Raw genomic sequence first — 23,450 nt, 5'->3', positions numbered from 1 at the left:
TATGGTGTAAAGAGCGGGTACTTTTCCAGTCGATTTGGTGTAAGGTGTTGAGAGCGTGATCTGAGAGGCCTGATTCACCAAAATGATTATATTTAATGTGTCTTATGTGTTCTTTCTTACCTATAGGGATTGTGCATCCTGTTTCACCAATGTATAGTAAGTTACAGGTGCAGTGGATGCAATTAACTCCAGCATGTGCCAATGGGAGGAGAGGATCCTTAGAGGAGTTGAATATGTTTTTGAGTTTTGTAGATGGTTTAAATGTGGCATTGAGATTATGCTGGTGTAGGATTCTATTGATTTTTTCTGATAACCCTTTAATGTATGGGATGGCTATGGTTTTACTGTAATCTAAATTCTTTTTTGATGATGTTTTATGAAGTACTTTATTAATAGCATTTTTGTTATAGCCATTATTTATAAATGTGTTGCTGATGATTTTTAGTTCCTGTTTCAGAGCTTGCTGGTTAGAGCAAATTGTTATAGCTCTGTTTTTAAGGGTGTTAATGACTCCATATTTTTGTGATGGGTGGTGGTATGAATTAGTATGTATTGGCCAGTGTGTGCCAGTTTGCAGTAGACCATGAAGGATAGACTGCCTGAAGGAAGACGTGTGTCCAGGAATGGGAGCGAGTTCTGATTTTCCATTTCGATGGTAAATTGTATGTGTTCGTGTTGTTTGTTCAGGTGGCTAAGGAATGTATTTAGCATTTGTCGCCATTTGGCCAGATAACAAACACATCATCACTGTATCTAAGCCACACTGTAGGTTTTAGAGTGGAGGAATCAAGAGCACTTTTCAAGTTTCCATATAGAAGTTAGCGATTGGGGGGATAGTGGTGAGCCCATGGCTGTACCTTCTTTTTGTAGGTAAAATTTATTTTCCACACGAAGTAACTGAACGTAGTACGTGGACAAAGAGGGCCGTAATGTCGGACGGAAATTTGTTCCATAGGAGAAGAATTGTGTCATCGATTGGGACATTTGTGAAAATGGCAGAATCGTAGAAACTGACTAATAAGTCATCTTTGTCGAGTGTTATGTTTTTAATTTTGTTTATAAAGTGTTGTATGTTCTTTATGTAGGAGGAGGAATGACCTACCAACTCCTTGAGTGTTGATGCTAATTTCTTGGCTAAGCGGTAATTAGGGCTATCAATTCCTTCCACAATAGGTCTAAGCGGCACATTTTGTTTGTGTACTTTCGGGACACCATATATTCTGGGAGAGCAAGCGTAATGGGATATAAGTGTTTTAACTGTGTCTGATGGCGATGTATAGTTTACCGGCTGATAGGTGCTGTTATCGGAGACTAGTTGACTCATCTGATGGATGGATGTTGACCTGTCAAGGACGACAGTAGCATTGCCTTTATCCAATTTCATTATAATTATATCCTGATTAGCTTTCAATGACTTGATTGCTGCTAGGTTCCGTTTTTGTAAGATTGTTATGTATGGTTTTCTTATTGTTCAGAACATTGCTGGTTTCTAATCATATTTTATGGACTATATTATTGGGTAAGGACCTAATGCCTCTTTCTATGTGATAGATAAAATCCAGTTTATTGACCGTTTTAGATGCTAATGCATAGTTAAGGCTTTTACCAAGTAGCACAAGTTGGCCACTATTTAAGGTGTGGCTTGATAAGTCGATCACATGGTTCTTGCTTGCAGGTGGTTGGTCGCTCCTTGTCTCCCTTGTTTGTTGTTCACTGTTGGAGCTGTTTACCGGGGAGGAGATCTCCTGATTGGTTGGATTCGTATGATTGGCAGCCATATTTCGCTGTTGTTTCAAAATGTGAAATTTGGCCTTGATTTTTTCTTTATTAATTTCTAGGGTATATTCAGCTGAATTATCAGTAATTCTTTCAAGTACTTGTAGAATGTCTGGATTTATATAGCTCGATAGTTCAGATTGCAATTTTTTTTGGTTTTTGCGGGTTGTTTGGATTTGTTCTCTAAGTATTGCTTTCTCTGTGTGGTCATATATACAAAGTGCTTTAGCAGACAAATTTAAGGAAGCCTGCGAAATTCTAATAAACCACCCAAATATCAACAATATTTGTGAAATGAAAATTCCGAGAATCTGGATGGCACACATTCAGCCTACTTAATATTTAGTATCCAGCATACTTCAGGACTCTAGGCAATCTTCAGCTAGTATTGGAAACCATCCCATACCAACTGGTTGGAATGTATATGTATAATCGTATAATCTTTATATGTATAATCATTTGTTTATATATATAATTAAATGCATATGTATAATATATATACATTTGTTGTTGCTCCCAATGTAATTTTACAACCAGTAGATAATATTAATAACAGGACTCTAGCATTGATGTAAGTTTTTTTAATTTCACCAGAAGTCAGGCCAATAATTGTTGTAATGGTTGGTCAGTAACTTTAACAAACCATGTAGATTGTAGTGCAATTTGTTTCTCTGTATATAGTATATATATGCTCCAGAAGATGACCTTGATATAAAGGTCGAAACATCGAATATGGATTTTGGTTTTTATTAAAAAACTTAAAAGTGCTCAAGCATTTCAAGCTGAAAAATCTTTTACTCAAACACGGTAGTTGTCTCCATAATTTTCCAAAATGTATTTGGATCACCGTGTAAGCCTAAAAGAAAGGATATCCCCTTCATACGTTGTTGGATCTCCTTCTGCCCTTGTCCCTGCTGTTCAGAGATTTTTATATTAATGGCTTCTTTTTTTTTTTTTTTACATCAGTTACACACCAGTGATAGCAGAACTTGCATCTTAATACCATGCGAATGAGAAGTTAAATAAAGAAAGAAGGAACTTGATGTTTTTTTCTTTTTTTTTTTCTCTTCTGGTTGTAGTCTTTGGGAGTATTATGTGAAGATGTTTTCAGAGGATGAGTAGATGGAAATAGGAAGTATGCATGTTGTTATAGGTTTAGAGGAAAATGGAGTATTGACAGATGCTTTAGTCAGAGTGTTTATGAGAAGTACTTATAGAAAAAGACATGAGGCATAAACAGAACACCTTTAGGGGTGTTGTTGGAGGGTGCAACTGTGAGAGACTCACTGAAGAATCACGAAGAGATCAGTGCTTGAGGCATTGGCTATGGAAGATTTTTCAGCTTGAAATGCTTGAGCACTTTTAAGTTTTTTGTCATATTTAGTGTATCTTCATTAGAAAAACTACGGATAGAATTTTAGATTGGCAAGAATGGTGGATGGGTGAAAGTAAGGATCACCAAGACATTTTGTCACTGGCCAGGAAATATGAAGAAAGGAGGCCTGCATGATAAGCAAAAATAGGCTTTCAAGTTACTATGATTGAAGGTATAACATTGTAATTTGTTATGTTAAGTGACTGTCGGGTCAAAGCTGTATAACTGAGAGGAGACCTCCACATAGCCGTTAAAGGAATGCGGAGAACTGACCAGGGCTTCTGACCTAATGTCCAATCCTCACCTTCTCATGGTACATCCTGTTGGGTATCTACTTGGAAACTGAATGAACGAGGATGGGCTGGCAATTTGGGATTTAGCCGACCAAATTGTATTCTTATTGGTTAAACTAAAATAAAAAATTATGGTACAACATGACAAAATTTCATGCCGGCTGGGGCGTCACCTGGTTAAACAAGGCCCCCGTTGTTTTCGCCAGGGAACCAGGGTGAACAGCGAAAAGTCAGCTACTGGAACAAATCTGAAAATAAACCCCAACTCAACATCACCAGAGTTAAAGATGTACTATCAACATAAGAAGCCTGAATGGAAAATGAAATGGAGCTAGCTGAGGAATTAGATAAGTACCAGATCAACATAATAGGGGCGACTGAAACAAAAAAAGCAAAAACTGGTGAGATCTTTCTGAGCAATAAATACAAAATGTTATATTCAGGCAATGACAATCAAGGAAAGAAGGAGTAGCCATAGTATTCAACACAAAATACGAGACCAAACTTCTTGAATGGCAGTCAGTCTCAAGTAGAGTAATGTGGGCAAATATGAGAATAGGGAACTGGACAATGAGACTTATTTGTGCCTATGGTCCCACAGAAGGTTCTATTAAGGTAGAAGTGGAGGAATGTTTTGAGGATTTAGAGAAGGCAACTGACACAATGAAAAAGGAAAAGTTGGTCCTTGTTGGGGATCTAAATAGCAAAGTAGGAAATGATTGTGAGACATACAAAAATATTTTGGGAAAATTTGGAGAAAAGAGCAAAGCTAATAATAATGGCAAATATCTGTTGGACTTCTGCTCAGGACATGGACTGGTTATTACTAACACCATGTTCCAACATAAAGATGTGCACAAATTCACTTGGAGAGAAGAGGCAAGGAATAAGAAAAGTCTCATTGACTATGTTATTGTTGATAGTAATGTTTTCTCCCTGGTGCAGGACACCAGAGTTTACAGAGTATTTGAAATTGGAAATGATAACTGTTTAGTCTTGAGCAGGATAAAATTGAATTTTACATCGAAAAGAATAACATGTAAGAAAGTTTTAAAGTGAATAAAAGTTGAGCAGCTCTCAGATGTGAACTGTAGACTAAAGTACACAAAGATTATTGAAGAAAAGATGAAAGAGTTTGAGAACAGAAACCAAACCTTGGAGATTCACTGGCAAGCCTTGAAGAAAGCCCTGATTGATTCAGCTAGAGAGGCATGTGGTGAAGTTGTCTGCAAGGATAGAAAAATTAGAACTCCGTCGTGGACACAGGAAGTTAAATTGGCAGTGAAGGAAGAGCATATCAAAAGTTCCTGGCACATAAGTCAGCTTGTGCTCTTAGAGAATACAGAGACAAATGCACGAATGCTAAACACTGTGTAAAACTAGCTAAACAAAAGTCATGGGAGGACTTTGGCAAGAATATAGAAAATAAATATGAAGAAGGTGGCAAAATATTCTGGAGGTTGTTGAAGAAGCTTAGGAATGGAGGAAAGAGTGCTGTAAAAGGAATTAGAGAAATGTAAAGGTGATATGAAAATGGGAGAAAAAGATATCCTTGAAGTATGGAGTAATTACTTTGAAAAACTGCTAAATGAAACAAGCAGTGATGACAGCACAGTGGTAAAAAAAAATACTGACCAGGCATGCAGTCAGGAATACATATCCATACTCGAAATAGAAAAAGCCATCAAAGGCTTGAAATGTGGAAAGGCAGCAGGAGTAGATGATATTCGACCAGAAATGCTGAAGTATGGTGGTATAAAAGTCTTACAGTGGCTGCACTGCATAGTTCAGAAAGCCTGGACAGAGGGATGAATTCCCGATGATTGGAGTAGAGCTCTCATAGTACCCATATATAAAAAGGGAAATAAAACTGAATGTGAGAATTACAGAGGTATTTCCCTACTGAGTGTTCCTGTCAAGATCTATGCAAGTATACTTGAGAAACGGTTGAGAAGAATTGTGGAAGAAAAGCTTGGTGAAGAACAAGCTGGATTCAGGCCAAATAGAGGCTGTCAGGATCGGATCTTCACTTTACGACAAATAGTCGAGAAAGCATGGGAATATAACAAAGATCTGTATTTAAGTTTTGTCGATTTGGGAAAGGCATATGACAAGTTGCCAAGAGAGAAGCTATTCATTACGCTACAGTTATATGGTGTTGTTAGATCTGAAATAGGCGACTTCAAGTTTCACATGACGTCACCATTCCAGAATCTAACAATTAACAAAAATATATGCATATTTATCTTTTAGCACAGTATAACTATGTGTTTTTTAACATCTTGTGTGATAAACCATGAATTTTGTGAATTTAAATTAGTGTATTTGTATGTCTAGCATGAATGTAAGTCAGCAAAAGGGGCAAAAACAAGAGAGAAATTATTAGTAAAATATTGTAAATGAAAGAATGCGTATTATTCAGCAACAAAGGGCAAAGATCGCCTTAATACTGTAAGAGCAGCGTAAGCACTCGCGGGCATCACATCCAAGAAGACATCATGTTGCATACGTTCCCGGAAAGTCCCGTATGTTGATCGGTGAAGTCACCCAGCCGGAGACCAATGGGTGAGACGATATGAGCAATTCAGACTCGGAAAGGTGCCGCTCTAGGAGAGCGAATAAAACCTGCAACACGGAAGCAAATGAACCCCCCCCCCCCCCCCCCGTTGTTTCTTGTTCCTGTATTTCTCTTCGTGTGTGCTCCAAGAGTTCTTCGCAGTTCAGCTCTCATTTTTGAAGGCTGACTTATGATAGGATCCGGCCTGACACCGCAGTAGATTTTCGGCAAGATTAACTGCAGGCCGTGATGAGAAGATCATCGACGTAAAACCTTAGCAGAAGGATAGTGCCCAGCCCAGGCGAGCACGTGTAACCCATGTGGCGATAGGATCAAGACAGCCAGAACCGAAACAAAGAAGGAAGGATGGAAGAAAACCGATAAAGAATAGATAAGTTCTCTCACTTGTTCTAGCCCCTTTTGAGAATTGACTAACAGTTTTAAGAGAATGCAACTTAAGATTTGTAATGAAAGAAAGAGTGAAGAACTAAGATCTATGTAAATGACTATGCTTTTGAAATGAACTTTAAGAACTTTCAGTTTGATAGAGATTCGGTTGTAATTAATCCGAGAGAAGTTATAAAATGTATTAAATTGCCTTATTGTCCAATTGAGCTGTAATTATGAATGTATTATATGTTGAGTTAATGAATTTGCTAACATTTTGAAGTTAATGCATAATTGTTTTAAGAGTGAGAGAGTGAATGAATGGTAGAAGTTTAACATTAGATTTGATAACCATTTTAACTTGTATGGCATCATTTAATGAGTTTAATAAATGTATTGATTTCTTACATGTGTTTCTGATCATGATGACTGACTCTGACCCTTCATAAAACTTCAAACCTGAGAGAGAGAGTGTGTGTCTGTGTGTGTGCGTGCGGGAATACTCCAATTGAAAGTAGTAGGGCACAACTGCAAATAAGATAAACGTAGCCAGAGAACCCAAGTTTCTAAGAATTTAATTTACATTGTTAGTGGCACCTGATATTCTATGATAATCCTAAAGGCAGAGTTTTCTTTAACCTTAAGGCCCAGGCTGGCGCAGATAAAAATAAATTTGCCTGAGTAACCAGGATAATTCATAGAATTCAGGGAACGGGTAATTTCTGGTGGCCCTTACAGTTAAATTATTTAAGAAAAGGTATAAGAGAAGCGAGACTTAACGTTAAATTTAATATTGAGGAAGATCATGTGACAAAGGCGCAACCTACTTAACAAAGAGGTACATGCAAAAGAATTTGATATAGCGGCTGAAGTAGGAAAAGATAAAGTTAAATATATTGCCCCGATATAGCAATATCAAGGATATACGGTCGCAACACTGTCAATGGGGCATTATATCAAGCAATACTTAGTCTTTATTTGAGTTTTAAGTCAGGAGTTAGAATTGAAGGAAGTACAGGAAGATGGTTTAATGTTAAATCTGGTGTGAGACAAGGATGTATTTTATCCCCTCTGTTATTCATTATCTATATGGTTCACATTATGAAGGAAAGTGGTATTAAACATGATATCAAAATTGGAGATGTTAATGTCAGCTCTTTACTTTATGCAGACGATGTTATACTTCTAAATAAATCCGCTACAAGTCTGCAAGATTCTCTGACTAAATTGAATAACTGTTGTAATAGATATGGTATGAAGGTCAGCAATAAAAATACAAAGACAATGAAAATAGGCAGAATCATTGAAAATGTCAACTGTGTTGTGAATGGAGAACCTGTGGAACAAGTAAAACATTTCACCTACTTAGGCACGATTTTTAGTGGAAATTAAATATGGAAATAGACAACAGAATCAGCAAAGCTGGTATGGTGGAAAGTCAATTGAATAAATTCATATGGAATAAGAGAGAAATTAGTTGGAACACTAAATTAGCTGTATACAAGACACTGTTTTAACTTATGGATCTGAGAGCTGGGTCAGAAGTAAAACACTTGACCAAAGACTAGACACCACAGATATGAGAGTCCTGAGAAAGATTATAGATGTTAACAGATGGCATCAGTGGCAATATCATATTAAAAACGAGGATATTAGGAAAGAACTTGACATTGTCAGCATCCAGGAATGCATTAGCAGAGCTAATCTCAGGTGGTATGGTCACTTAAACAGAATGGGCGAAGAAAGATTAGCAAAACAAGTGTTCTCTGCTAGGTTGGCAGCAAAACGGCCCAGAGGAAGACTAAGATATAGGTGGATTGATACAGTACAAAGTGCCTTAGACGATAGAAATATAAGATCTGATAATGTTGGAGTCTTGACAAGTAACAGACTGATTTGGAGGAAAATTGTAGATAGGAAGTTAGTAACGATGTAATTTTTTTCATGTAGTACTATCATATCCTGTACACCCCTTGAAGGTACATGGCAGGAATTTGATAATGATGATGATGAGTGACTGTCACCACCTCCATCACAATATTAAACAGGAACAGACTGACCCTTGATGCAAGCCAACTGTCACTGGAAAACTTTCTGTCTCTCCCAGGCAGGTCCGAACGCTTGTCTTCACATTTCTGTACATCTCTTGTACCAGCCTGACATATTTCTCCGGTACCTTCTTCTCCCTCAGACGCCTCCAGACTTCTTGCCTTGGCACTCTGTCATACACTTTCTCCAGATCAATATAGTTTATTGATCAATATAACTCTATCAATGCTCAATTTCATTCCCCTTGTTTTAAATACTCCTTGTAATTGTAAACATACACACTAGCTCATTTCTGTTTCTATAACAAGTTCCATTAATCCCACTTCTCGCATATGACTCCTCCACACTTCCCATGTCTATCACCACTGATATTACACCACCTTCCCCAGACCTTAATGTCCTCTCCACATCCATGACTATCTTAATCCTTTCTTGTGCACTCACACATCTACTCCTGAAATCATTATCTACACTTTTCATGCAGTGTCTCCCTGTCCACTCCGACCTCCTTGTTTTCCTGTTCACTCTGTTGCTTCCTTCTCTCTCTCTCTCTTCACTCATGCCACTGACCTCTCCATTCACAAACTTGCCTATCTTACTCTCTCTCCTGCTCTTCCACAACATCCTTGTTTCCTCAGGTTTTACATTCACTTCAGTCATTCTCTCTTGCTGCAACAGAGACTCAAACTTTCTCCAACTGACTCACACAAAATCCATTCAAATGTAGCCCATCTCTTTTATACAGCTGTATAAAAGAAACTCTTCGCACAAATTCACTAAATGAACTTCTTTCTCCTCACAACTCTGCTATCATACCAAGCCTAAAATTTAGTCATACCATTGTTAACTATATCTTCCTCAACCTCCTTAAATGATCTCTTGTTCTATCATTTCATGTCAAGTAATGAAATATTTATTCTACATTAATGCTATAAAACCTTATAGTAATAACTTGTGCATTACTACTAAATTTCCAAATCCTTAGCTTCGTCAGTTTATTGCATTCTGGTTGTGTGTCAACAGACACACACACACATGCACACACCATGTAATCTTTTCACAAGTGCATAATCATACCCTTTACCTCATCAAACTGAGAACCATTTTCCTTTGTCCACATTGTCAGTCTGATTAAGTTAACCTACAGTGTCTCTGTCATCTTTATTAACTGTTGATTTCCAAGTTATTTACTATCAGTAAACTGGTATTCTCCTTCAAATAATTTTCTTTATCATCAAATTCTTGGTATGTATTCTCAAAAAGTGTGCAGAATATCACAGTTGACCTGAGTTATGAGATTACAACCCCATGGCATTAGAGTTGCCTTCAGGGTACTTTAAAGAACTCTGCCAAAGAGCCTGTATTGTCTTTTATTGGTACTTTTTCTTAAGGTTTCACTGGTTTGGCAGCTTGTTCAAATTGTTGGTCTCATCAGAGACCAGACAGAAACTTTAAGAAGACACAAACCTCTCAGTGCCATAGCATTCTCATGTGAGAGAGTTGTATTTTGCATAAATGGACTCTAAGCTGACATATCTTATCAATTATAATTATTGAAGAAAGAATTCAATTTGCCAGTAGAATGCTAGTTTGAAAAGATATATCGAAATTCATTTTCTTTTTAAAGCAAAATATTTGAAACATAGGATACTGTATGAAATTCTATTATGTTTAGAGAAAATGAGAATTGATATGAAGCTGGTGATGTGGATAAGAGTGGCTGATAGACGTCTGAGTAGTATACAGAAGGGTTGAATTTTACTGCGGGATGTTTTAAATAGGCATGCAGTATGAGCAGAGAATAACAGTATAATGGTGGTCAAGTTAATGTGAGAAAGTTTAAGAGTATGCAGTTTGGGATAGAAAGATTTCAAGCTGTATTACTGATAGAACTAGACTTCAGGAAATTGGGCTAGGGATTTGGGAGTGATGGTGGACAGAAGTTGAAGTTCAGAGGACACTTGCCAAAAGTGGTCAGAATAGCTTGTTGGATTACCTGGTTGTTAAGTTCTCTGAGAAGCAAAGATCAGAATGTTATTCCTCTTTATAAGGCTTTGATATAGCTAATTCTGGACCACCATACATATTTGATCAATTGGGGTTCTTGTTATGTGCCATCCAATTGTTTCTGACTCTTGGTGATCTTGTGAACAAAGGCTGTCCATCTCACTAAGTCTCTTTTCTTTCAGTGGCTGGAAATTCATGTTGGTAAGTTCCTTTTATGTTGTTTATCTAACACTTTAGTTGTCTTTCTCTCCTTCTCATGTCCCCAGTGTTCTCCCATAACTGCCTTTTCCAATGCATAATATGCTCAGGTACATTAACGTTGAAAGTTTTTGAAAGTTTATTTTTTCACTTGGTTAGAGTATAATAAAATTAGTTTAATCCTTTATCCAAGTGTGAGCAAACAAAGTTTGCGCCTGAAGTATCTTCAGGACTAGGGTAAAGTGATACAACACCAGGGCAACTCGTTGCAAAGGTGGAGAAAGCTACCAACACTCCTAACTCAGTTTCTCCTATAATGCAAAACACATCTCCTTGCGGATATGTCTAATGTTATGCATTAAAGGAAGGACCACTACCCAGACTAGTTTCGACCTTTATTGAGGTCTCTTCAGTGGGAGCCAGGCCCTAGTGGAAATACCAGGCAGAAGCATTAGTAGGTCATCTCTACCTATAGGAGTTGCCAAATGGTGTGCCACCCTTTTTTAATAAATTACTCTGGATTTAGAGAAAGATGTTGAAAGTTTATTTTTTCACTTGGTTAGAGTGAGGATTAAACTAATTTTATTATACTCTAACCAAGTGAAAAAATAAACTTTCAACATCTTTCTCTAAATCCAGAGTAATTTATTAAAAAAGGGTGGCACACCATTTGGCAACTCCTATAGGTAGAGATGACCTGCTAATGCTTCTGCCTGGTATTTCCACTAGGGCCTGGCTCCCACTGAAGAGACCTCAATAAAGGTCGAAACTAGTCTGGGTAGTGGTCCTTCCTTTAATGCATAACATTAGACATATCCGCAAGGAGATGTGTTTTGCATTATAGGAGATACTGAGTTAGGAGTGTTGGTAGCTTTCTCCACCTTTGCAACGAGTTGCCCTGGTGTTGTATCACTTTACCCTAGTCCTGAAGATACTTCAGGCGCAAACTTTGTTTGCTCACACTTGGATAAAGGATTAAACTAATTTTATTATACAGGTACATTAACATATGTTTAATAATTGTTGCCTACAAGGAGCATTCTGTCTTTATATTCTAAAAACTATTCTAAGAGAATGTTCTTTAAAACCTGTAAAACCTGGGGTTTTAGAGAATATTCTCTGGGATTCTTAGAAATGAGGAAACTGTAGAGAAGATCCAGTGATCAAGATGGTGACAGGCCTGCTGAATGTTCCCTGAGGATAGATTAATGATTTGTAGGTTACAAAGTGTAGTTAGGTGGAAAAGAGTTAAAATATGATGGGCATTTAAGACTGAATGAGATCATAGGATTGATGCAGAAGAATTTTTTTTTTTTTAGTATTTGACAAGAAGGGAAAGAACAAGAGGCTGTGTCTGGAGACTGAGTAAGAGTGGTTATCAAGGGTGTGAGGAGTAGATATTTTGCTTGGAGAGTTGGGAATGAGGGGAATGGATTATTATTAGTCATGATGCTTTGAGTGAAGGAGATTGAGGAAAAGTATGATAGGTATTTTGTTAATAATGATTAGTGTGGGTATCTCACAGTGAGTCTTTGACTCCATGGAGATTCCGAAGTAGTAGCAATAGTAGTAATAATACTTAATAATACCAGAAATAGTAACATAAAAATGTTTTCATAGGCTATTGATGATGATGCAAATCAGACTGCTCAGATGACAGCAGCAGTTTTAGATTGGCCTCAGGTAAATAAAATGTTTTTCTTTTAATTTATACTTAGCATTTTTAAATCATGCATGATTAACTTATTTAATCTTGGTTAAAAAACAAGCCATTACCTTTTAGCAGTTTATGATGTTAATTAGCAATCATAGAACTCTGCTTGAATAGCATTGTACTGGGGAGTATTACTGCAAATTGTAATATTGTTAGTGATCTTTCTTTGTTTCATATTTTCTCCTATGCTGTATACTGTTAACATAGCATTTGTCATTAAATCAGTAAAATAGATTTGATTGTACTGCTTATGCTGATCATCAGTTCCCATTTTGGTATATCAGTGTTATGTGAGAAACCATTTCATACAGCACAAAGTTCACTGTGGTGAATTTAAAGGTAGGAATTTCCCATTTCAAGATTCTCTGGTATAAATATCCAAAATCACTGACATTCACTGTGATAACTGTTTATTTTCCATATCTCACACCAAGCTTTTAGTGGGCTTTCTGAGATCCCTCCCCTTCAGTCAGTATGCTGCATCCCTCAGGATGACCTTGATGATGTTATATTACAGTTAATATCTTTACTTTTAATAGGAAATTTAAATGGACACAACACTGTGGGACAGCACCTGAACTAGCATTAGGATGAGTTGCAGAATGTATTCTCAACAATAGGAAGCAATACCTTCTTCTATGTGTCTACTTGACATTCACTGCCATTGACTTAACTGTGCTTACCCTCCCTCTTCCTATTGTTTAAGTGGGAAATAGATGACAACTTATTTGGGAGTGATCTTTTCCACATGATATTCACATTTTTGCATGGGCAGCTATGTATTACATCATGGATACCATGACTGAAAATTGAGAAAGCTGACTGGCTCACTGCAGAATTTGATTCTGCGACAGTCAGTTCATGTGTCAAAGGGTATTGATACAACTACAGTTCCTAAAACATCTAGTCAGTCTTCACTTTTCCCTAAACCATAGTTGAATGCTGATTGCACAGTATCCAAGGGAGTCAGAAAAAAAAGCTTGGAATATCTTCTGCACATACCCCATAACAACAAGCCTCATTACTTTTAGACATGCCTGAACAAGAGCAACTAACAGCAAACAAGTTTGTGATAAAATCTGTAAAAAGGAAGGGCAGATATATACCACCTGCTCAATTTTGATTCTTGAACTTAATGAGTGTACATTTGTTGACCAATATTTTATTATCTTCCCAGAGTTCCTTACCCAAATACTGTACTTGTTTAATGGAATTTTCTGTGAGAATGTATTTCTGGATACCTGCAAAAAGGCAATTATTACTTTGCCTAGGCCAGAGAAGGATCCAAAATCCCCAAGTAAGATATCAACCAGTTGCTCTGATCAGGGCTTGTCTAAGATTCTGGCAAAAAATTAACTCTCATCTTTTATAGTTTCTAAAAAGAAACAACTATTTTTTTCAGAACACGATCTGGCTTCTACAAACATCACTCAACAACTGATGTCAAGACAAACAAACTACTCTTGTTGCTTTGATGCTAACATCTGTCTTTGTTACATCTACCAAAATAAAATCTCTGGCAGACCATCCTCAATTCCCCCACCATGGGCAAATATTTTTTGCCCATGGTGGGAGAATCTGTATGTATAGCAGTCATCAGACTGTCATATGACTCTTTTGTTTGCAAACAAAAAACACTCTTAGACGCTCTAGATATTAGAGTAGACAATATTGCACAGGCACCATCAAATATACCACCACATGCATCTTTTCTTTTTTTGCAGTCTATTCAAACATTCCACCTTTCTTGTGTCTGCCAGCTCTTTCAAGTCCATAGAATGAAATACTCTGGTTTTGTGTCCATTTACACAGATGGTTCAAAATCAGAGGCTGTAGTGAGATCTTTTGTTGTCTTCCCAGACAGCATATTTGCTGAGATCCCACTAGAATGTAATAACTTCACTGCTGAGCTGTATACCATAGAGCTTGCCTTAAGCTACATGAGATTGTAGTGCTAACAAAGGTTATATATACAGCTTCACAGAGCTTTCTGCAGGCAGTAAGAAGTCTAGAGCCGCAGAAACATCTGGCTCTCTCGTATCCAGCATGTCATGTCCTCTCTCAGTTAAGGAAGTTACATTTTGATTTGCTTTTGTTGGATCCCAAGTTAGGGATTATGGGAAACAAGGCAACAGATGCTGCAGCTAGGTCAGCTTATTTTTCAAGTTTTTACCATCTGCCTGTCTTTTATGCCAATTGCATGCAAATCATAAGATTAACTTTTATCCCAGTGACAGTCATCGTGGAATAGAGACCAACAACCAACTCTATCAAATTAAGCTGATTTTATGGCAATCTGGCTTATACAGGGACATAAAGTTATTCCTGCTTGGCTCCACATAGGTCATAGTCATCTACACACTCCTCCCTGTTTGAGGGGTGATGATATGCCTGTGTGTACGAGTTCTGCTGTACTGGATTAGCTTTCAGTCATGTTTTAATCGACTGCCTTCTGTCAACAAGTGCAGTCACTATTTGTATTTGTCATATTCATAATCCATCTGAGTCTGACAGATTTTTATCAGATTCATGAAGTTTTTACTTTTAAATTTTTGCAGAACATCAATATTTATCACTACATATTACATATATTCTTTTTATTTATAAAATGTACTTATTGTATATGGTCTTTTAATACCCAGTTGGCTTTATCTGTTTTTATCTTCTTTACATTTGTTTGTTTGTATACCTTTTTACATTTGTTTTTATATGCTCATTTTTATATATCTGTTGGATGTACTGTTGATATATTGCTGGTATGTACTGTTATAATCTGTATTGGTGTAGTATAACTTTAGCTGTCCTTTCAGAGGACATATTACTTGGCCACCATCACTTCAAATCCCTAGTCTCATCAATTTCCTGTAGTCTAATATCATCAAAATTCACAGCTTGTAATATTTTTATCTCCTTGCTGAAAACTGTCAGTCTGTTTAAATTGTCGTACAGGATCTCCACATCTTCTTGAACCTGGATCATTCCATTGATGGATGTCTCCCCAGTTTTCTCTATTCCATTTTCTTTTTAGCATTTCTCATTTATTGCATTCCAGTAATCCTAACATTTTCACCTTGCTATCTCTTCTTTTGTCTTCCTCTTTGCTTACTACCATCCATAGATCTCAGTTTTATTAATGATTTAGGTTATCTTGCAATGTATCTAACAAATCTTTATTTTGAATGCATAATCCTTTTTTAACAGTGTTCTGCACATTTGTTCTTGATCTCAACAAATTGGTACAGTATCTTGTCTCTAGTATCGCATCAAGCATATTCCTTTCCATTCTTGTCTGAGTAACTTTCGATTTCTGAACCATTTAGTTCAATTCCAGGTTTCATTTCACTCTCATGTGTAATTTCAATTAAGACCCACTAGTTGAAAGCTTTCCTCTTCAAACTAATAGGAATATCACATGTTGAAAGCTTTTCCACTTGGTTATACTATAAATTAAAGATGCCAAGAAATTATATTCTTAGTTTAATCCTTTATCCAAGTGTAAGAAAACAAAGTTTGTGTGAAGTAACTTCTCTACTGGGAACTCATATATATATATATAAGAGCTGATGACTTCACACCACATGCCTTTGTATCCCATAATGCAAAGCACATCTCCTTATGGACATGTATAATGTTATGCATTATGGGAGGGGTCACTACCCAGACCGGTTTCGATCTTCATTGAGATCTCATCAGTGGGAACTAGACCGAGTAGTGATACTAAGTTTGGAGCAATGCAGAAGTCATATTTCCATATGCAAGTATCAAAAAGCTGTCCCATCCCATTATTAAAACACTTGCGATTAGAGATAGAAGTTGAAAGCTTTTCCACTTAATTATACTATATGTTAAAGATTCCAAGAAATTATATTCTTGGTTTAATCCTTTATCCAAGTATCACATTTGAAGATATTTTTCATCCTCCCAAAGGCTATCCAACCTAGTTAATATTTTAATTGTTCTATTTTGTTTCTATTTATTTTTCTATTTTCCTTTTTAATTTTTCCAATTTTTTTTTGTCTATCTTTAATATTTAGGATTTGTTCCAGATAAACACACAAATCCACTCTCTCCACTTCTCCATCTTCCAATGTAATTCTTTTAGGTGTTAAATTGTCAGTCATCATTCCTTTTGTTTTATTTATCTTTAATCGACTTGACTGGACATGTGAGCTAAAAAAAAGCAGTCTGGGTTCAAGGTTATATTGTGAGTAGTCGGTGTATTTAGCATTTTTGTAAAATTGGTGATTTTTATCTGTTTTATTGTGTTTTGCTTAGAAACTTTTTACACAGTGTTTAGCTTTCTTACATTTGTCTCTGTATTCTCTAAGAGCACAAGCTGACTTATTTGCTAGGAACTTTTGATATGCTTTCTTCTTTTCCTTTCCTTCACTGCCTGTTTAAATTTCCTGTGTCCACCATGAAGTTCTGATTTTTCTATCCTTGCAGACAACCTCACCACATGCCTCTCTGGCTGAATCAATCAATGTTTCTTCAGGGCTTGTCACTGAATCTCCCAAGGTTATATTAGAGTATATTTTTATGTTTTTATAGTATTTAGTGTCTTGAAAACATATTTTAATTGATATTGTAATATTAAAAACAGCTGTAAAACGATACCAAAAATGCAGAAGAAATGAATTGCTAATAAGAACAACGAAGTAACGAACAAGATGGTTTCTCCGATAAAGACAATATTGAAGTAGATAGTGAAAATAATTTAAACTCTGAAATCACTAGGTTAAAGCAGATTATTAGATGGACGATGAGGGAATTACAAAAAGTTGAATGGAATTTAGAGGAACACAGGAAGAATAAAAAAAAAAAGTTAAGCAGCAAAATGAAAAACACCAAAGCATTGAATCAGATAAGTAAAGTTGATTCTAAGTAGAAGGGTGTTATTTGGTATGGTGAGTATCATATATCATACGTCATTTGGCAACTTCTGCAAGTTGCCAAACAGTGTCACTCAGATCACAGACAAGAGTATACAAAAGAGCATGCAGGTAACTTATTATACCTGCATAAACAAATGCTAGGAGTATCAGAAACAAAAGGAGTAGAGTTTGTTGCTTTGGTTAATATACTCTGACCTCATATTGTAGGCATTAGTAAGACCTAGCTATCAAAAACAGACATACTAACTGGCATTGAGCGCAAGGGGTATAGTATTTTTAGAAAGGAGAGGAGGGGGGGGGGCTGCTGCTGCTAATGATATCAGATGATTTGAATCAAGTTAAAGTTGAGGCCTATGACTGCAATACCAGTTTTTAATGTGACAGTGAGTTTGAAGCCATCTGGTGTGAGGTGTGGTCTAACAAGATTAAATACATAGTGGGATGTTGTTATTGACCTGCTGGATTGGTTGCTAGTGCTGAAGAAATGCATCACCAAATAAAGATGATTGGTGTGAAAAGAGTAATCATAACATTGATTGGGTAGCTGTGAAATCACATGAGAAGAATAAAACTGAATTTATTGAGCTTTTCCGGGACAACTTCCTCAAGCAGCATGTGACAGAAGGAACTCGTGTTCAAAGAGTGTTAGGTCATCTGATTATAGTATCAGGAGTTTCAACTAAAGATGTAACTATTCTTGTATTTGGTTGGTGACAGTTATCATGCAGTACTCACTTGAGAAGTGGCTAAATTTATGAATGTTATTCAGAAAAGGTTACATGCTGCACTACATAGTAGGAAATTATCATCACTTGAGGAGTATGCTGGGTTCTGTGCCATAGTATTAGTTATTGGATGGGAAGGATATTGGCAGTGTGTGAATAGTGTTTAAAAATACTTAAATGATGCGATATCAGAATGTGTCCCTAGAATTTGAAGAATAAATAGAGTAGGAGTGAAATAAAAGGAATAGTGTTCAGCTGAACACTCTTTTAGCATCCATACTGATATCCCACCAGTTTCTATTGCAGAATTCTTACTCAGTTTGTGTAACAGCTCTAGTAAAAGAAAGAATGAATTTGAAAGAATAACTACTTAATACTGATATAATGCTGGTGACTGATGCAGAAGAGATTGTTCATTTAATGAGTATGGATTTTGCTACAGCTATCAACCTGGTATATGCAACGTTGAACTCACTGCTACCTCTTCACTGTATGAAGAAACTCATGTATGAGGAGGAACTATTAGAGCTGTTGCACAAACTGAATAAGAATTTTCTGCAATAGAAACTGGTGGGCTATCAATATGGATGCTAAAAGAGTGTTCAGCTGAACTGACTATTCCTTTGACCTGGCTATATATTTGAGTCTCAGAACAGGGAAGATTCCCACATGAGTGGAAAGAATGTGTGCTGTTGTGTCCTCCTTTCTTAAATTTTGTTGATATATGTACTATACGTTGAGTCCTTCCTAAGGAGTCACGTGGTACCTCTAAAACACAAAGGAATTGCCTCAGGGTTGAGCCAAAACCAGCGTGGCAAAGTCTTTGAAATCTAACTTCTTTTAAAGCATTAGGAATATTTATATTTTTTTTGCTGTGCCACCTAAGCTAATAGATTAAGTTAAACATGTCTTAATCAAGAAGTGATCTCAAAGGTGTACTATAATGACTACAGATTTGCAATCGTGACCTATAACATAATCTATTTTCTCCCGCTTAAATTCGTATCTTTTTGCAAGTGGTGCATCGGATTCTAATACTCAGACACTTGGATTAAAGATAGCAAAGGTTTATTTGACACATTAATACAATTTACAATGCAAAGAAACTCAATCCAAAACTTCAATGTTAATCAGAGAAAATTATAGGTATCCTTATTAAAGTAAGGACATCAAGAAGCAACATCAATATGTTATTTCACAAACTGACAAAACTTGACTGCAATATTCACATTAATCTTCATATCATATCACATTACTCAGACTAAACCTTCTTAATACTTTCAAAAACATACACATTAGTTTAACCGTATAGGAGTTACCTCACTATGCGTTCTAATATTAAAGTGCTACAGTCCTGTCTTAATTATATGAAAGTCCTCAATTTCACTTAATCTCATTTATAACATCTTAATTTTCTTATACGCATTATATAGACAAAGAATTTTCAACGTTACCGTACACACTGGTTCTTCATACTTTTTCCTTCAACTTCTGACTGCCATTCTCTGATCGATCTGCCTTCCGTTTCATTTAGTCGGTGCTATGGCATGGATTTCTCTGGTCAAAGACAAGTCCACATGATCCCAGCATAACTAGCCCACTCCAGATATAACAATGGCGTAAGGTGATTCCGCTTCCGTGAGGCCTGTTGCCTACTTGCTGAGCCCTTTCCATGGATGCCCGTCAGTTGAACGGAGATGTGTTCTTTCATTACTTTTTTTCATTAGGAGCACATGATCCTTCCAGCTCGTAAGCGGCATATCCTATTACTGCCCTCGGGATTCCTAACAGAACTCTTTGCTGATCCTTCGTCCAAGCACTCCTGGACAGAGACGCTCCTCCATGCAACCATCTACCCACCAGAATACACGAAACTCCCAGCAGAGAGGGGGGAAAAAAAAGCCCATGTGTGTGTGTGTGGGGGGGTTCTAACCCTTTTATGTATCTCCCCTATCGGCAATCACCATAACTCATGTAGCTCACCCAATGTGTATAATTTCTCCCACGTGGGTCTCGTTTCATATCGTTTGATTTTTCTGACCACTTGCTTCTGCACATGCCATGGGCATGCGACTGCCTGGGGGCAACTTTTCTTTCCATTGGCGTTCCCGCACACTTTGAACTTTTGTTCACTGCAGCTTAATGCAAGTCATAGTACAAAACATTGTATTATCAATTCTAACAAAATATTATTAATTTATAACGTATCACTGGCATTATACAATCAAGTAAGTATTCCTTCCTCGAAATATTCACAATCTTTTTTCTTTGTAATAATGTAATCTATATTTTATCAGTTGTGTACAGCACATACCTAGAAGCAAGCATATTCCCTACAAGGTTTTTCCTGTTAAATGATGATAAAATTAGAATTCTTAGGAATCTCAATTTATCAAAGTTTAACAGTGCAAAGACCAATGTATCCAACCATCGACCAATCAGTATCTCATGCGTGGTGGTAAAGATTGTGGAAAAGTTGGTTAGGGTTTGCATTCAGAAATGGGTTTGCAGAGAATCTCTACTTTGCAACAAACAGCATGGGTTTACTAATCAAAAGTCATGCTTTAGCAACTACTTACATTCTATAATAATGTTACTACTGAGTTCGACAGGGGGAATGGATATGCAATGATACTTTTGGATATATATATCTACAAACATTTGACTTTGAAATAATATTGGATCTAATATCCACTTTGCCTATGTAATTTTACATTGCTGAAATAAAGCCTTATGGCTCTTCGTTTAGTAAATACTTTTGAATTTTGATAAGGCTTTTGACAGAATACAGCATGGAAGACTGTTGCATAAATTAGAGAATATGGGATTGGATTATAAACTATTGGCATGGATAAGAGGGTGGCTGACTGACAGATATCAAAAAGTCGTGTATGGAGCTGTGAATCTGCAAGATTCAAGGTAACCAGTGGTGTGCCTCAAGAATCAGTCCTTGATCCATTGTTATTCAATCTGTATATTAATGACATTGGGAAGGATTTGACATGTGAAATACAGTTATATAATTGCTGATGATGCAAAGATGGTAAGGTCACCAGGAGTGCTGCTGATATGCAGATATGCAGGGCTTGCCGAATGATTTGAATAGGCTGGAATTGTGAAAATGGCTGTCAGTTCAATGTTAATAAATGTAAGGTTCATGCACTTAGTGTGATCAGATATTCCATGCCATATGATATTGGTGGGATTATGTTAGAAGAAACTGTTCAGGGAAGGGATTTTGGAGTTTTAGTAAATAGGAAGTTTAAATTCAAGGGTCATATAGCAAAGATTGTAGATACAACTCTGAGAATAATTGCAATGCAGAAACGAATATTGATATGTAAAGATAAGGAAGTAATTTTGTCTTTTTACAAAGTCTTGATAAGACCCCACTTGGACTGTTCTAGATGTCTGGAGTAATTGCTTTGAAAGACTGTTAAACAAAATAAGAGTGACAGAATCATAATAGAAAATTTTCAAGAGGAATGCAAAGAGGAGTACATATCAATACTTGAGGTTAGAAAAAGCTGTTAAAAACTCGAAATGTGGAAAAGACAGCTGGAATACATGATATTCGACCAGAAATGCTTAAGTATAGTGTTTTGCAAAAATTCAAAGGGCTTGGTCAGATGGTCAAATTTCAGATGATTGGAGTAGAGCTTCATAGTGTCCATCTAACAATGGACACTATGAGAGCTCATAGTGTCCTATGAAAAAAAAAAAAAAAAAGTGAATAAAGCTGAATGTGAGAATTACAGAGGAATTTCTCTATTTTAGTGTTTTGCATGTACTAAAATTTACACAAGCATACTTGAAAAGAGGTTGAGAAAAATGTGGAATAGAAACTAAGAGAAAAATAAGCTGGGTTCGTGCTAAATAGAGGTTGTCAGGATCAGATTTCTACTTTGCAAACAAATAGTTGAGAAATCATAGGAATATGACAAGGATTTATACTTAAGTTTGGAGATCTGGAAAAGGCATATGACATGGTGCCTAGAGAAAAGCTTTTTAAAACACTACAATTATATTGGGTAAATGGAACGTTACAGAGGAATACATAGTCTATATTTAAGTTCTAAATCAGCAGTTAGAATTGAAGGAAATATAGGGAGATGATTTGATGCAAAATCTGGAGGGGGGGGGTGAAAGAAGCACATTATCTCCATTCTTATAAGTCATCTATATGGATCACATTATGAAAGAAAGAATTAGGACTGCTATTAAATTGGAGATGTCAAACTTAGCTCTTTGCTTTGTGTAGAGATGTACTCCTAGTGCAAGTCTCCAAGATTATCTAACTAAATTGAATAACAGCTGTAACAAATTTGGCATGAAGATCAGCAATAAAAAAAAAACTAAATAAAATAAAAAGACTAAAACCATGAAAACGGTTTCTTTTTGTCTTTTTTTAACTATTTCAGCTATTTAGACACAGTTTTTAGTGATAATGGGAAGTTGAATCTGGAAATAGGCAACAGAATAAGCAAAGCTGGTATGATAAATAGGCAGCTGAATAAATTTATATGGAATAAGAGAGAAATTAGCCAAAAGACCTAACAAGACAGAGTTCAAAGCAGTTAAGTTATAGATCTGAGAGTTAGGTTAGAAATAAAGCACTTGATCAAAGACTAGAGCTACAGAAATGAGGATTCTGAGAAAAATTAGAGGAGTGAACACATGCATCAGTCACAGAATCATATTAAAAATGAAGATATTAGAAAGAGACTTGACATTGTTAGCATTCAAGAATCTGCAAGCAGAGCTGATTTAAGGTGGTTGGTATGGTTATTTAAAAAGCTTTAGAAGACAGAAATATAAGATCTGAAAATGTTGGAGTCTTGACAGATAACAGATTGATTTTGAGAAAAATTGTTGATAGGAAGTTAGTAATGATGTAAGTTTTTCATGTAGCACTATCATAATATCCCGTACACACACCCCCTTGAGGGTACATGTCAGGAATTTGATGATAGTTATTTAAACATAATGGGAGAGGAAATTTAAGTAAAACAGGTGTTGGATGCTGAGATGGGAGGAAAGAGACCCAGAGGAAGACCAAGCTCTAGGTGGATTGACAGAAGTGCCTTGGAAGCGCAAAATGTTAGATAGACGGTATTGGAGTGCTTGACAAGTAATAGACTAATTTGGAGGAAAATTGTGGATCGGAGATTAATAATAATGTAAACTTAATCACGTAGTGCTGTCATAATAGAACACTCCTTGAGGGTACATATCAGGAAATTGATAATGATGAGCTCGAGGTGAAAAGAGAACTTTCTGTATACCATTTCAAGTCCTCGCACAAATATTCAGCAGAACTACTCATTTTATCTGACCAAACTGCTCTTGTTATTCTTATGGTATTCAATTACACAATGTGTCTTCATTATTCAGTGATTGGTCTCTCTTATTCCTGTATAAATTTATTCACTTCTCAATATTTTTACTATTTCTGGGAAGACACTATCCATGTG

At 36.4% G+C, this 23,450-nt stretch overlaps 1 protein-coding gene across 1 annotated transcript in view; it reads left to right on the top strand.

Moving 5' to 3' along the window:
- Nucleotides 1–23,450, top strand: part of Etfb (Electron transfer flavoprotein beta subunit) — a 98,444-nt gene that overhangs the window by 34,717 nt on the left and 40,277 nt on the right. Inside the window, exon 4 of the mRNA XM_090412766.1 lies at nt 12,263–12,325. Coding sequence (XP_090268892.1) covers nt 12,263–12,325 — 63 coding nt within the window. The remainder of the gene's footprint in view (nt 1–12,262; nt 12,326–23,450) is intronic.

Source organism: Typopeltis vanoorti, chromosome 23 (assembly GCF_054136105.1).
Source record: "Typopeltis vanoorti isolate ZY-2024b chromosome 23, IOZ_Tvanoo_1.0, whole genome shotgun sequence".
NCBI classification, from domain to species: Eukaryota; Metazoa; Arthropoda; class Arachnida; order Uropygi; family Thelyphonidae; genus Typopeltis; species Typopeltis vanoorti.
The sequence above is the reverse complement of the archived record's forward strand: the minus strand, read 5'-3'. Positions and strand labels throughout refer to the sequence as shown.